Source organism: Ambystoma mexicanum, chromosome 10 (assembly GCF_040938575.1).
Source record: "Ambystoma mexicanum isolate Mex_15411 chromosome 10, UKY_AmexF1_1, whole genome shotgun sequence".
NCBI lineage: Eukaryota > Metazoa > Chordata > Amphibia > Caudata > Ambystomatidae > Ambystoma > Ambystoma mexicanum.
This window is the reverse complement of record NC_090932.1, coordinates 1,461,578,019-1,461,591,109: the sequence shown is the minus strand read 5'-3', so window position 1 is coordinate 1,461,591,109 and position 13,091 is coordinate 1,461,578,019. Positions and strand designations below refer to the sequence as shown.

The 13,091-nt window shown below is 47.5% G+C and overlaps 1 protein-coding gene across 3 annotated transcripts in view; it reads right to left on the bottom strand.

Annotated features, from left to right (window-relative positions):
- Positions 1 to 3,056: 3,056 nt before the first annotated feature.
- MYL2 (myosin light chain 2) overlaps positions 3,057 to 13,091 on the bottom strand; it is a 50,983-nt gene continuing 40,948 nt past the window's right edge. For all 3 annotated transcript variants that reach the window (XM_069619533.1, XM_069619534.1, XM_069619532.1), the window contains one exon: positions 3,057 to 3,395. In XM_069619533.1, the coding sequence (XP_069475634.1) occupies positions 3,294 to 3,395 (102 nt within the window). In that variant the 3' untranslated portion in view covers positions 3,057 to 3,293. The remainder of the gene's footprint in view (positions 3,396 to 13,091) is intronic.

Sequence of the window (13,091 nt, the reverse complement as noted above, 5' to 3'; positions counted from 1 at the left end):
GAAGCGGTCTCCTGTACTACACTATGACCTAACGATTTTACCAGTGCACGAGTCTACATGGATGCCAACCTTCACCCACAAGTGTATATTGTTCTCTTATCAGCTATTGAAATATTCATTGCTGATATGTGGATTGGTACCACAGGTTACTTTTTGCCTTTCTATATTTGCCTCACTTTAAATACCCTTTCGATCAGCACGGCACCTGTCCAAGTGCTTCTTAATTTTCCATCCAATAAATGCATCCTGGTCTTAATATAACATGTTCATGTGTTTATTGATTTGAACGATCCTGCCATTGTTGTGTGATGTATCAAAACTCTTGATGTACTGGTGAGAAATGTCCCTCACCACAACACTTCCTGACAGCAAGCCCCAAGCAGCTCAGCTATCAAGGGAACAGGTATTTCGAACCAGGGTATGGGGGCGCTCAGCCAATTAGGTGGCTGGAACAGCAGGGGAGGATACCCATTCTTCACCCAATGTTCCAGCCAACCGAGGCCCTTCCCCCATGTGGCACCATCTTTGTTTTCTCTCGAATGTGAGGAGGCAACAGGGAACATCTCACTGTTGCCTCCCCACCTTCCCACCCCACAAAACAAAAACCCAACTCAAACCCACCGCATTCCTCCCTCCCTACTTACCTGTTGGTCTGGAGTGCTGTGATCTGGTCCCGGCGCTGCCTTTTCCCTATGGCGGCGTCCACCTTTTTGGTTAAACCCCAGGGTGCGAATGGCTTTCACCCCCGCAGCCAGGCCTATCTTCGCTCGGGCTGGTGGGCCTTTAGCGGCCATGGCCGACCCCCACAGCAGGGGTGACCGCCATAGTAAACATCACTGGTGTCTGACAGTTATCATAACAAGTTCCTTTATGAATTTCAGGTGGTCACTAGTGGGTTGATATCTGAGTTGGGTTACAAGAGGCAGAGCCTGTGATGTATACTTCCTATTTTATTTTTATCTTGGTGCTTTTTTTCATGATATGTGGTGAGATAGGTAGTGAGTGGAGGATGACAAAGCGTGGATGCTTATGTGGTTTCACCTCCACAATTTGTATAGTGGACTGTTTGATCCTGGCAGTTTAACAGTTGCCATATAAACATTGCCTTCTTTTTTTATAATGGGTGCCCCGCACCCTTATTTCCATCCACCCTGCCCGCACCTTTCTACATATATGGTTGCAAGGATAACATTGAAGACCCTCTGCATCATCCACAAGGCCTTCTTGGACCTGGGACCTCGCTACATCCAACTCTCGCCCTAAATACCTCGCAGCTAGAGTCCTTTTACTCTAGCTCCAGCTCTCTGCAGATCAGACATGGCTCCAAACAGAGAGTGGGGGATAGATCTCTCTCTTCGGCAGGAGGCTCTGTCTGGAACGGCCTCCCTGCCCCTCACCAACTTGAGCTGGATCTCCTTAAGTTCCGGAAACTTCTTTTCTCCTCCTCCTTCCCTCTCCCCCTCCCTTGCTAGCCTCCACCTGCTGCTGCAACTGGTTGCTTGTCTCCCCTATGAGCCTTACTGGGGCCGAGCCCTCCTCAAACAGTCTTCCCTTTTCCAGCACTTGCCCTCAGGCACTCTACCTTGACAAACCTACTGAGTCTGGTCCTCTCCCGTCCTCGCACTAGTTGACCCCAACCATGGTTCCCCACTCACTGACCATCCTGGGCCCCACTTGCACTTGCCCACCCCCTGCACTTCTCCCTCTTCCCGCTCCCTCCCTGCACGCCACCCTCTTCCCCCTTCCCTGATCTTCCCCCTCCTTACTGCACTTGTACTTTCTGAATGTCACAAGGCCTAGTAGTACCGTCACTGTTATTTTTCTCCTCTTTCCCACACCCCCCTTTTCTTGTCTTGTGGTGCCTGAGAGCACTTTTTACTGTACAGGTGCCATACAAGTGTTCAATGAATAAAGGTTTTAAAAAATCAATATATATTATGTCATGGAGATAAAATTGTCATGACCAAACAGTCCACTCTAAATATTGTGGAGGTAAAACTGCTGCACAGCCATAGTTTGATCACTTGAAGGAGGGTCCTGCATGTCGGCCTCTGGGATCGTCTTTGGTTTTGTAGGCACTTATGGATGCTATTTTTTCATGCAGTGAATGAAGTTCTGAAGGCTTTGAGGTTTTAAGGGGTCTGCCCAGAGTGCCACATGTTTTTGTATTTTCACCATGAAATGTTTATTTTTATTGACGTCTTGGCATGGGGTTAAGGTCTGGGTGTTTAATGTGCCTGGGTATCAAAGAGGGTGCTGCGTGTGAAATTGATAGAGTCTGTGACTGTTGTTGCTAGGGTCAGTGACATGAGAGTTTGCTGCAGCGCCTACCTGGCTTGCTATAAACCCTGGGAACTGACGGAAGGTCTCCCGGAAGAGGATGGACTGTTGGCAGTGTTTAGGACAACAGAAAACAAACTGTTTTGCCTTTTGTGTAGGCATGGGATAGGCATTTGCCAGGCACTGCCATAATGGTATTACATGGCTATAAGATGGCAACAGCTGGAAAATGGTGAAATATCTGGGCACATGTTAGCAATTCATGGCAAATACCTAATGCCTATACACATGCTAAAACTGTTGGCTTTGCCCATGCTCGTTTTTATCAGTACTGCAGTGCATGCCGCAGATATAAATCAAGTGGCTGAAGGTTAAGACATTTTTATTACAACAGTGGAACATTTACAGCTGCAACTGTCAGCAGGATGCTTAGAAATAACACTTGCAGCCCAAAGTTCGATGTTACTGGTTCATAAGGTCAACTGAAAGAGATCCCAGAAGGATTTGTTTTGGGTGGGGAGGGGGAGATTGTGGGTGGGAATTTTTAGAGGGATTTCCATGGCTCTGGGTAGCCAGAGGGTGGGTAAGTAACCAAGCAACGCCCACAAGCTGTGTGCCACTCCTCACATGTCATCACCCTCCTAGCTGTACTCCAATGCAATAGTTTCGTCTTATAGGTGGTGCTTAAGTGGCACCTAATAGCCAAAACTAAAAAGGGAATGTTTGACTGTCTCCATGCCAAATTGGTGAGCACAATGCCATAAAACAAAACATCGTTTATTTAGAGAAATGTTTATTTTCTCCATGGAAAAGTTTGGAGTTCCTCTTGCAAAACAAATAATTTAATTCACGTACAATCGGACACCTTGTTTTGGAAACGTAACTTCACTGACAAACGATGACGCAGAACTGGAGACAGCGGAAACGGGGATGATATGGCGACTGGGAGGAATTAACCGACAGCTGGGGAGGCTCCACCAAGTGGCCGAGAAAAGGCCTGGAATTCAAAGCGCTTAATCTTCCTTCTCTTCACCGTGGGTGATAATGTGCACAAGATTTTTGTAATTCAGATTTCCTGTGACATCAGGGGGGAAAGCTGTGAACATCTGGTCAACCTAGTAGCAAAAAAAATCAAGACATGATAAGGTGTGTCACAAGGGCAAATGATCCATTTAACAGTAACAGAATACTTGGATTCAAATGAACACGTATGCCAGTGATAATGTGATATAATATACACATTAAGATCATAGCCACAATAGAATTAGGTTTCATGAGAACAGTCATGTTAACAATAACAACAACCTTTTATACTGGACGAATGCGCTGAAATGCTTCCTGATTCTTACACACAATTGCACTCTGGTCAAAGGCTGTGTGCATGTTAAAAGGCAGAGCCAGCTCAGGTAGAAATCAGGCCCATGAGTGAGCTGCCTGTCTTCCTTTTAGCCAAGTCTCCAGTGACACAGACTGCCCCAGGCACAATCTCAAGGTGTTTCCCTTAATGCAGATGGAACGTTGATCAGTTATGGTCTGCTGGAGAGCATCTCCAGTATTAGAAACTGAGCCTAGGAATTGGGATGGGGGGTCGGACCAGCCTCCTCTCAGGCTTTGCAGCGCTCTGCATTTCCTCTTCTGATGCGGTCACACCCTGCTGTCCACACATCCTCCATCTATCGACGAATAGCTCCACGGTAAGCTTGATATGGATTTGGGGTTGTTTGAGGTGGAAATGTTCGAAGGAGAAACGACCAAAGATTATTTGTTCTAAATAATCTTTGGTCTTTTCTCCCCTGAACATTCCCGATGTGGCCAAATCCCTACCCACACCCCCACCCCTACCCACACCCCCAAGAGCCCCCCGCCACACCCCCACCCCTTTACTTACCTTCAAATCAGTCTCGCTGGTCCCTGCAACGCCAGTTCCCTTTCACTTCCGTGATCGGGAACCGGCACTGCAGGGTCCTTTCCTTTTTTTTTTCTTTGGGTCAACTACGGGCTGCAGGGGTGTCCCCCGCAACACCTCACTCACTATACTGTATAGTATAGTGAGCGGGGGTTGCGGGGGAAACCCCTGCAACCCCACCTCACAGTATATTAAGCAGGGGTTGGGGACAGTCCCGCAGCCCTAAGCCGAATCCTAATGACTTACCCAACCAAAAGTCCAAAAGAAGGTTGACCATTTGGTGGTACCTTCTTTCAGACTTTTGGTTGGTTAGGTCATTTGGATTCGGTCATTTTGGCCAATACCACATGCGGGTTGCTTCTGGGCACTCTCTTTCTAAGCCTTCGATCTCACCTTCCACAGAAGCCCCATTATGAGAAGGAGTCTTAATTCTTCTAATCACAAAACTTGGGGCGTTGCTAGGTCTGGAACACATCTCGGTCTGCATTAATGTTGGGACAGTCCAGACTCGGGGCTAGCTGGCCTTTTTGGTTGTAGCCCCTGAGCTTCTGTCTGGGGCTATAACCAAAAGACCCAGGGCTAAAGCCCCCTCCCCGCCCTCAGAACTCCCCCTAGCAATGCCCCTGCGCAAAACAATTGTTATTTGGCACCCCATATTAATTAATTATTAATTAATGTTTATGCCATGCGTGACAACGCCTGCAATGGCTTACAAACAAGGACTTTTCATGATCAAGCAATTCCTACAGTCGCCCCAAACTATAAAGTGCACAAAACTGCATTTCACCACAGACATACTGGAGTGGAGTTCGCAACATTTAGAAACGCTGCCTCACACAGGGGCCATCTTCCACCCATCCTGGCCTTAAAAAAAGAAGCCGTGCACTAAGACAAGAGAGGGTGAAGGCCAAACGAGATTCGTCTGCATCCCACATTACAGGGACTAGTAATTCTGCATGGGGCGAGCCCCGTTGTCCCCTGTCCTCCATTATTCATGCACAGGGCACCTTGGTTGGTTGATGCGGCAGCTGTAGACCTGGGTACATCCCCCTGATTGAAAACCCTTCAAGGATGACTGGTTTCATGATTCTGCTGAGGCGACTACTGTCATTACCACAATCATTACCATTCACTGGCCATGCAGGATGCGGCTCTAAAGAATATCTATTATGCTCATGTGGTTCCATGTCTTTGCGTCTACTGCATTTGCCCCTCTTTGCATCTACTGCATTTGCCCCTCTTTGCATTTGCATCTACTGCATTTGCATATTTTCTTTTAAAAAAAGACGCCGGGGACAACCCCTGCATTGCTAATTTTTCGAACCTATACTTCTTTTTGAACAGCTTGTTCCCTGAAGAATGAGCAAAATCGATGTAAATGCAGCAGTTGCAAACGTAGTAGATGAGAATGCATAAAGATGTGAATACATGTCACCAATTCTGGATGCAAGTGTTTATTTTCCTTTTTCATGTTTTTTTTTGCATAACACTCATACCACTTTATTTTGGCTTTAGAGCACTATCAAGACAAGGGTTAGGGATCGGTGGTGCATAGCAGATGGTATTGAGGGCAGAAGAAACAGAAGACAGTATATATGTGAATGTTAGGTCTGTATCTCCTTCTAAATTCCTCGCCATATTTCGGGGGGCCGGAAGCGATTGCCTCCCTTCAGAAAATGGATTCATCTTCTGACCACCGTCCTTGATCCACTGGAGTTCCCGTCTGCTGAAGATGGAAGTCTCATGGTTCTTGTTTTGGCGGAGGACAGTTTACCATACGCCATGAAGGCTGACTCAGGCCTCATCGCTGAGGCAGCGGATGCCCTTCGGCGCAGCAGTGTGTACCTATGCAGAGAAGCATGAGCAGGAACTGTCCAGATGGACATTCACGGTTCTTCAAAGCATGCCTCCACCTTCCATGATCGCTGTCGGCCTCATGGGGGTGAAGACGCCATGACCACAACCGACCGTATTTGGGTTGGGTGGACGCAGAATCCAATGCTTGCCACTGGACATGCAGACTTATGATGCGATGAAAGGAGCCTGATTCCATGCAGCATTGTCAGTGCATGCAGAGGAATAGGCTGCACCTGTGGCCTGAATTCCCTCTGCGGTTAGAAACTCTATAGAAATGTTTATGCACCAAGTCCCACGTGCACACCAGGATACCCTATGGACTGGAATGACCCTATGGCCTCGACACAAATCACCTAGAAACTCACTGGTACCCTGTACCCGGGTACCTCCAAACTGCATGCATCACCACAGCAATAAGGATATCTTGCATTTCCCTCTTTCATAACAAACCTAACCCCACTTTCAGATCCACTTGAGTGCCTGGAGACCATGCAAATGGCAGCTGAGTGTGGTATAAAGCCCAATAACATGACATAATATAGCATAACATGCACTGTGCCGGGTATTCCGGCCTCAGGCTGCTACAATTAGAAGTTGTAAAAAGGCTGGAGAGAAGATGGCCTAATTACTTACAAGTCACCTTCATCACTTTGAGTTCAAATCTTCCACGGCACAATCCTAAAGATCACTCCTACCGACATGCCAATAGTAGTGTTTCATGCTAATAGTAGTGTGTCATGCCAATAGTAGTGTTTCATGCTAATAGTAGTGTTTCATGCCAATAGTAGTGTTTCATGTTAATAGTAGTGTGTCATGCCACTAGTACTGTTTCTAAACAATAGTAGTACTTCTAAACAATAGTAGTGTTTGATGCTCAAGCAGGACCTACCTGTGAGTCTGATGTGGTTTCATGCTGAACTGAGGGAGGGGATTTATTTTCTCTAATATGATTGACCTTAAGTTTAGGGAAGGCTTGTTTTATGGGTCTTTTGAATCACCTATCTCTGTGGCAGAGTAAGGTTTGAAACCAGAAAGACAGACAAGGTAATGGTTTGTTTCATTACATCCTAAATGGAGGAAAATATGCTTCAGCAGATGCATAACCTATAGCAGCCGTATTCAAAATTTTTATACTGAGCCCCACCTTCAGGGAAAATAATGGGCCTCATTACGACCATGCCGAAATCCTGGCTGTAAATCGGCCAGCATACCGGCAAATGCTATTACTGTTTCCGGCACTCGGTCTGTCGGCATTACCATTGGATTCTGAGTGCCAGAGTGACAGTGTAAATCCCGATTCACAGAGTCCCATAGGACTCATGGGGGGAACTTGCTATCATTACCGGCCCAGGAAATACTGGTGCCGGTAAACACAGTGTTTTTTGCTGGCAAGGTGCCTACCTTACCTCCTGCTTTTCCCTGGAAGTAACTCAGGTGCCCCACCGGCAAACCTGTAGTCGGCCGGTCCGGGTAAAGTGCCGGTATACGTTAATACTGGCACTTTAGCACTGGACCGGATGACTTATCATGAGGCCCAATGTTTCCACCTCCCTCCACGACCTAAAGCAGTCACCGTAATCCCTTGTTAAAGAGCCTTGCGCCACCCTTGAACATCCTTCCGGCCCCCCTATGGGGCACGTCCCCAAAGTTTGAAAACCACTGCCCATGAGTGTGCTTTCAGAAGGATGTGTTTTACTGGTTGAAATAAATCACAAAAAAAGTAAAAACGTGAGTGCAAAAAGGGGCCCAATCATGCCGACATGATCCCCATTATGTGGCTAGAAACGTAATACCTGAGAGAAGAAGCAACAAAACCCCTCCCCGTCCCCCCCGCTCTCATCCCCTCCGGGCCTCACCATTGTCCTGATCTACTCATAATGTCATAATGCGTGGGGCACATAATACTATTGCCATCTCTTGCACCTTTCATGCACCTTCCTGAACTATCTTATGTTTGTATACAGATATAAGGAACACTGGGCAATGTGGAGGCTGAATAGAAACTAATGGTGTTTTAGGAGCCTTAAACTTTAAACTTCATAGGTGTGAACCCCAGCTTTGGCAAATAATTTTTCAGAAAACTGTTATGTTCTCTTAGATTATGTTATTTGTCATTTCTACAGCACACATCACCATTGTAGTGGTCTTCAAGAGCGAAGCCTTGTCTGTGTAGATGCTAATTCTGACCCCACCTAGAGTGGCAGCCAGACCGTGGTGTGTGGGATGAAAGGGAAACAGGGCCAAGCAGAACAGGAACAGAGAAGAGTGGGAAACTTCCGGGAGACAAACACATACAGCCTTAATTCACAACATGTAGGGAAATTAAAAAATAAGGGTGAGTGATAGCGATCGTTGGGGTGAAGGTATATTTTTCAGTGTTTTGATCAGAAGAAAATGTAATCAATAGAAGGGATGAGTGCTTCCCTTGTTGGCTGTTAGAACTTTCATGGCGGCAATTGTTAGTGTGGTAGTGGTATTATGTTTAGTTTTGCTTTGGATGCCTGATGGCCTTGAGGTGTGCTCAAGACTTCCTGAGAGTTATGGGAGCTAATTAGCGGATAATTATATTGGACTCCTTTTCAATGACAGCTGGGAGTGGTTTCTGGTAAAGCCAAGCCTGCTGATGAAGATATCAGATCCAGAAGTTGGCTATGTGCAGAATATGTGCTGGGGACACAAAAGGGTCTCTCCCATCCTGGGCCACACTGATGTAGCCTTGGGTGGAGAAGCCAAGGTGAGTTTTGCAAAACGGCCTGGCCTTGTTTTTCTTTTTCAAGTAAAATTAAAGAGCCATGTGGAAAGTGGGCTACCTGTAATTACCAATGGATAAGCAGCAGTTTAATTTACAAAATAAAGAGAGAGGAATCAAAGATTCCTGTCACATGGAAAACAAGATTTTTAAACATTGAAAACAAAAACGGCAGAGTTCGAGCAGAGTTGAGCAGTCTTTGCAGGAGACACCCAGGCTGCCTCTCTCTCTGTGCTCCATTCTACAGCCACCATTTTGTGGGAGGACCTACAAAAACTTACCCAGCACCGCGGAGCGGTCGCAGAGTTCGAGCAGAGTTGAGCAGTCTTTGCAGGAGACACCCAGGCTGCCTCTCTCTCTGTGCTCCATTCTACAGCCACCATTTTGTGGGAGGACCTACAAAAACTTACCCAGCACCGCGGAGCGGTCGCGGAGTTCGAGCAGAGTTGAGCAGTCTTTGCAGGAGACACCCAGGCTGCCTCTCTCTCTGTGCTCCATTCTACAGCCACCATTTTGTGGGAGGACCTACAAAAACTTACCCAGCACCGCGGAGCGGTCGCGGAGTTCGAGCAGAGTTGAGCAGTCTTTGCAGGAGACACCCAGGCTGCCTCTCTCTCTGTGCTCCATTCTACAGCCACCGTTTTGTGAGAGGACCTACAAAAACTTACCCAGCACCGCGGAGCGGTCGCGGAGTTCGAGCAGAGTTGAGCAGTCTTTGCAGGAGACACCCAGGCTGCCTCTCTCTCTGTGCTCCATTCTACAGCCACCATTTTGTGGGAGGACCTACAAAAACGTACCCAGCACCGCGGAGCGGTTGCGGAGTTCGAGCAGAGTTGAGCAGTCTTTGCAGTCCTTGTCAGGACTGAAAGGCTGTCAGGCTGCAAAAAGAAATGAACCCAGAACCCGCGTACCCCGCGCAATCTTCGCAGGGGAGACCAACAACAGAGGTCGAAGAACCGGAAAAAAGATATCTGAGGAGTACTGGCCCGGCTCCACCAATACTTCAAACCTCACAATCAACAAACCAACCAGCCACAAAACAAGCACCTAAAGCACACTTACCAGCTCAAGCAAATCCTGGCCCTAAATCCCCCCCCTACTCTCAACCACCTTAAGCGGGACTTCCAGCGGACGCTCAAACTGCATCTTTAACCCTGCAGCACCAAAAAAAGCCATGTCATTGGCTAAAGACTTTCAAAGCATTCAGTCGTCGCCTGCGACCGAAGCCGGCGTGACAACGCACCATAATTCGGCCTCTCAGCCGCAAATCACAAAAGAATCAAATGCGGAGCCGAGCGAAGACCCGACCTCGCGCCAACTCCCCCCGCCGAGAGCAGCCCATTGCAGCAGGTCGGAGGACAGGCTGCGAGGGGCTTCGCCCCAGCGGAGGGGGAAACCGCGGATGAGCCCGCTCACAACAATAACACGAGCACCGCAGGAAACCGAGAAATCTCACCGGCTCCCAGCACCACCTGCGAAGGACGAACGCCGAGGCTTTCGACCAGGTCGCCGGCAGCTCCAGCTCCCGCGGAGAGACCGGCTCGCAGCACTGTCGCAGCTCTGGTCCACGTGTCGGAGACCGCGGAGGAAGCAGCAGGAGCTGAGGGCTGGGAGAATCACAGCACGCCTCCCTGGCCCCTCGCTCCAACACCCCCGCAGTCTGGAAGAGCGCCCCTAGAGGCGATCGACGGAACTCAACCAAATAGTGTTTGGGAAGAGTTTGCTCCAGGCAAAAAAGTCACACCTGAAACAGACTCAGCACCCGGCACAGAAACTAACAAGAAAAAAAAATGTCTGACACAGCCTGCTCAAAAAACACAGAAAACCAACCAGGGTAATGGCTGCCAGACAAAAAAAAAAACTAACAAAAACCGCAATCAGCAAAAAACGATAAAAGGGAAACAGGACCCCACAAATGAAGCACTACTAAAAACCACCTTCTGCAATTCCCTGAAAGACTTTTTCTCCAGATAGGGGAAACGTAAACACGATATTCTCAACGAAGTAACCGACGACGAGATACTGGAGGCCCTAACTGACCCAGTGCCGACAAATAAAGCTCGCAAAACGACATCCAAGGCCCTAGACTTAGAGGAAAAAACGTTAGACATCGCCAAACAAGGTGACCAGCCTAGTCCAAACTCCAACAGCATAACACAGGACTCGACAACGCCAATTGGCAAACTCATGGACAAACCACCACCAAAAGCGGCAATCATAGACAAACACCCACAGCACTCTATCGACCCTCTGCCTTAAAAGGAAACCAAGTCACAGCTGGACGAAGATGCACCCTCCCAAGCCAATGGAACCCACTCAGACGCAGAAACAAATATTGGATCCCAAACCAAGCCGCAGGAATCCCAAACTCCCAAAACAGCAACAAATAAAATCATTGATCAAAGACAAGACCCACCAGCCCCAGCAGTCAGAGCAGACTGGGAAATTTTGCTAACGCCCAGACCCATGAGAACAAGCACCCTAACAAGGGACCAAAGAGGAAGTTACCTGCCACACAATCAGACACAAGAAAGATCAAGAACAACCCCAAACATCACCGGCTAGACCCGGCAGAACAAGCCTCCCTCAAACAACAGAAACTCTGTCAAGGAAACCAGACACGATGACCATAATGTCAGCGATAACCATAGCTCTAGCTCCTTTCGGCAAACTTTACGAGACCCTGAATGACACGCTAAAAGACAACACAACCCTAATTGCTCTCATGCACACGAAACTAATCTTTCTAGAAGGCTTCATCACGGCCAAGGAACAAGAAATAAAAACTAAAGACCATACTTCGAGAGCTGAAAAGGGAGAACAAAAACAGTACTCGACTGCAGAAACGCAAACAGAGCAACCACTATGCGCCCAGATCTTCAGTTTCCGAAGCAGACTACCAGAAGAGCCCAAAATAAAGAAAATCCTGGGAACCAAAGGAAAAGAAACACGCAAGAAGAATCAGTCACCCAACCAACTCAACACAACAACAGATCTACCGACCCAATTCTCAGAAAAAAATACACTGGCAGAAAATCGCACAATGACCAAAGATTCAACTACCGATCGTGGCAGACCAGAAAAAATACTTCTTCCAAAACAAACTACTTCTACTAACCAGCAACCAAAATCACCCCCCACTCATCAACTGGGACAACAATCTATTCAAAAATCGCCAAGAACAACGGAAGACTTCTTGGCGGATACAAACTTAATGAACCTGTCCATACACTTAACGCCAGATCAAGATGCTGAAGAGGTCTCAACAATCAGCATCGACTCGACCCCACCAAAATCAAAGCAACAAACAAAAAGAAGACGAAAAAGCGCAACACCACATCGCACCACCCCCAGAGTGAACTTACGATATCCGAAAGGACCGAACCTCTCCTCCCAACCAAAGCCAACCCTGCCAGTATCCCAAAAAAGTCAAGCCCTAGTCTTGGATGAAAGATGCGACGTCAACAACAAAGACACCCCCAACATTGAAAGAAATAAAACCAGGAGGTCAAAGGAAAGAACCCCTCGACGCAGACCAATAAGCTGATCCCGATCAGGAAAAAAGGCCCCTTGGAATAAGCCCAGAAAAGAATGGACCTCCCGTGCATTAAAGAAAAAGTTTGATGAAAACCGCCAGACAATAATCCTCAAAATGGAACAAACAGATCACAACTCTGAAGCAGTAACTCTAAATAGAGGAACGATAATGAACATTTTCAGAAACATCAAGTCCCTTAGACACCTGAAACCAGAAGACATCCCTCTAGTAGAACCATACCACAAAGCCCGCAAAGCAAAAGCATACATACACATAAAAAAGAATGCAAGAATCACCCAGCCTAAAGAAACGGACACAGATCTACGACAAATAGGCTATCTCCTGACGGAATACTGGACCGACAGCCAAACACCCAACCAGCAGATCCAGTCCAGCCCGGACAACTTACAGTCGCACCGCCTCGGAGCTAAGAGAAAAGGTGATAACACCACCGGAAACACCCCGCAAAAACCTTTCATCTAACGCTGAAAACCAGTCGAGAAGGCGAGAAAGAAATACCCCATCAACTGAAACAGAGAGAACCCAGAAAGATAAACAACGACGCCAGCAATGAAACAACAGCAGAAAAGCTCCCAACACCAAGAATCAACCTTAAAGACAAAGAACAGAAAAGGACAACCGGACTCTCCCTTGGACCAATAAAACAGCTATGGTCCTGGTTTCCTAAAACAACCCCAAACAGGCCTACTAAATAGCAATGACCAACGAGAGCAGAGAAAGATTCACCCTTAGGAAAAACA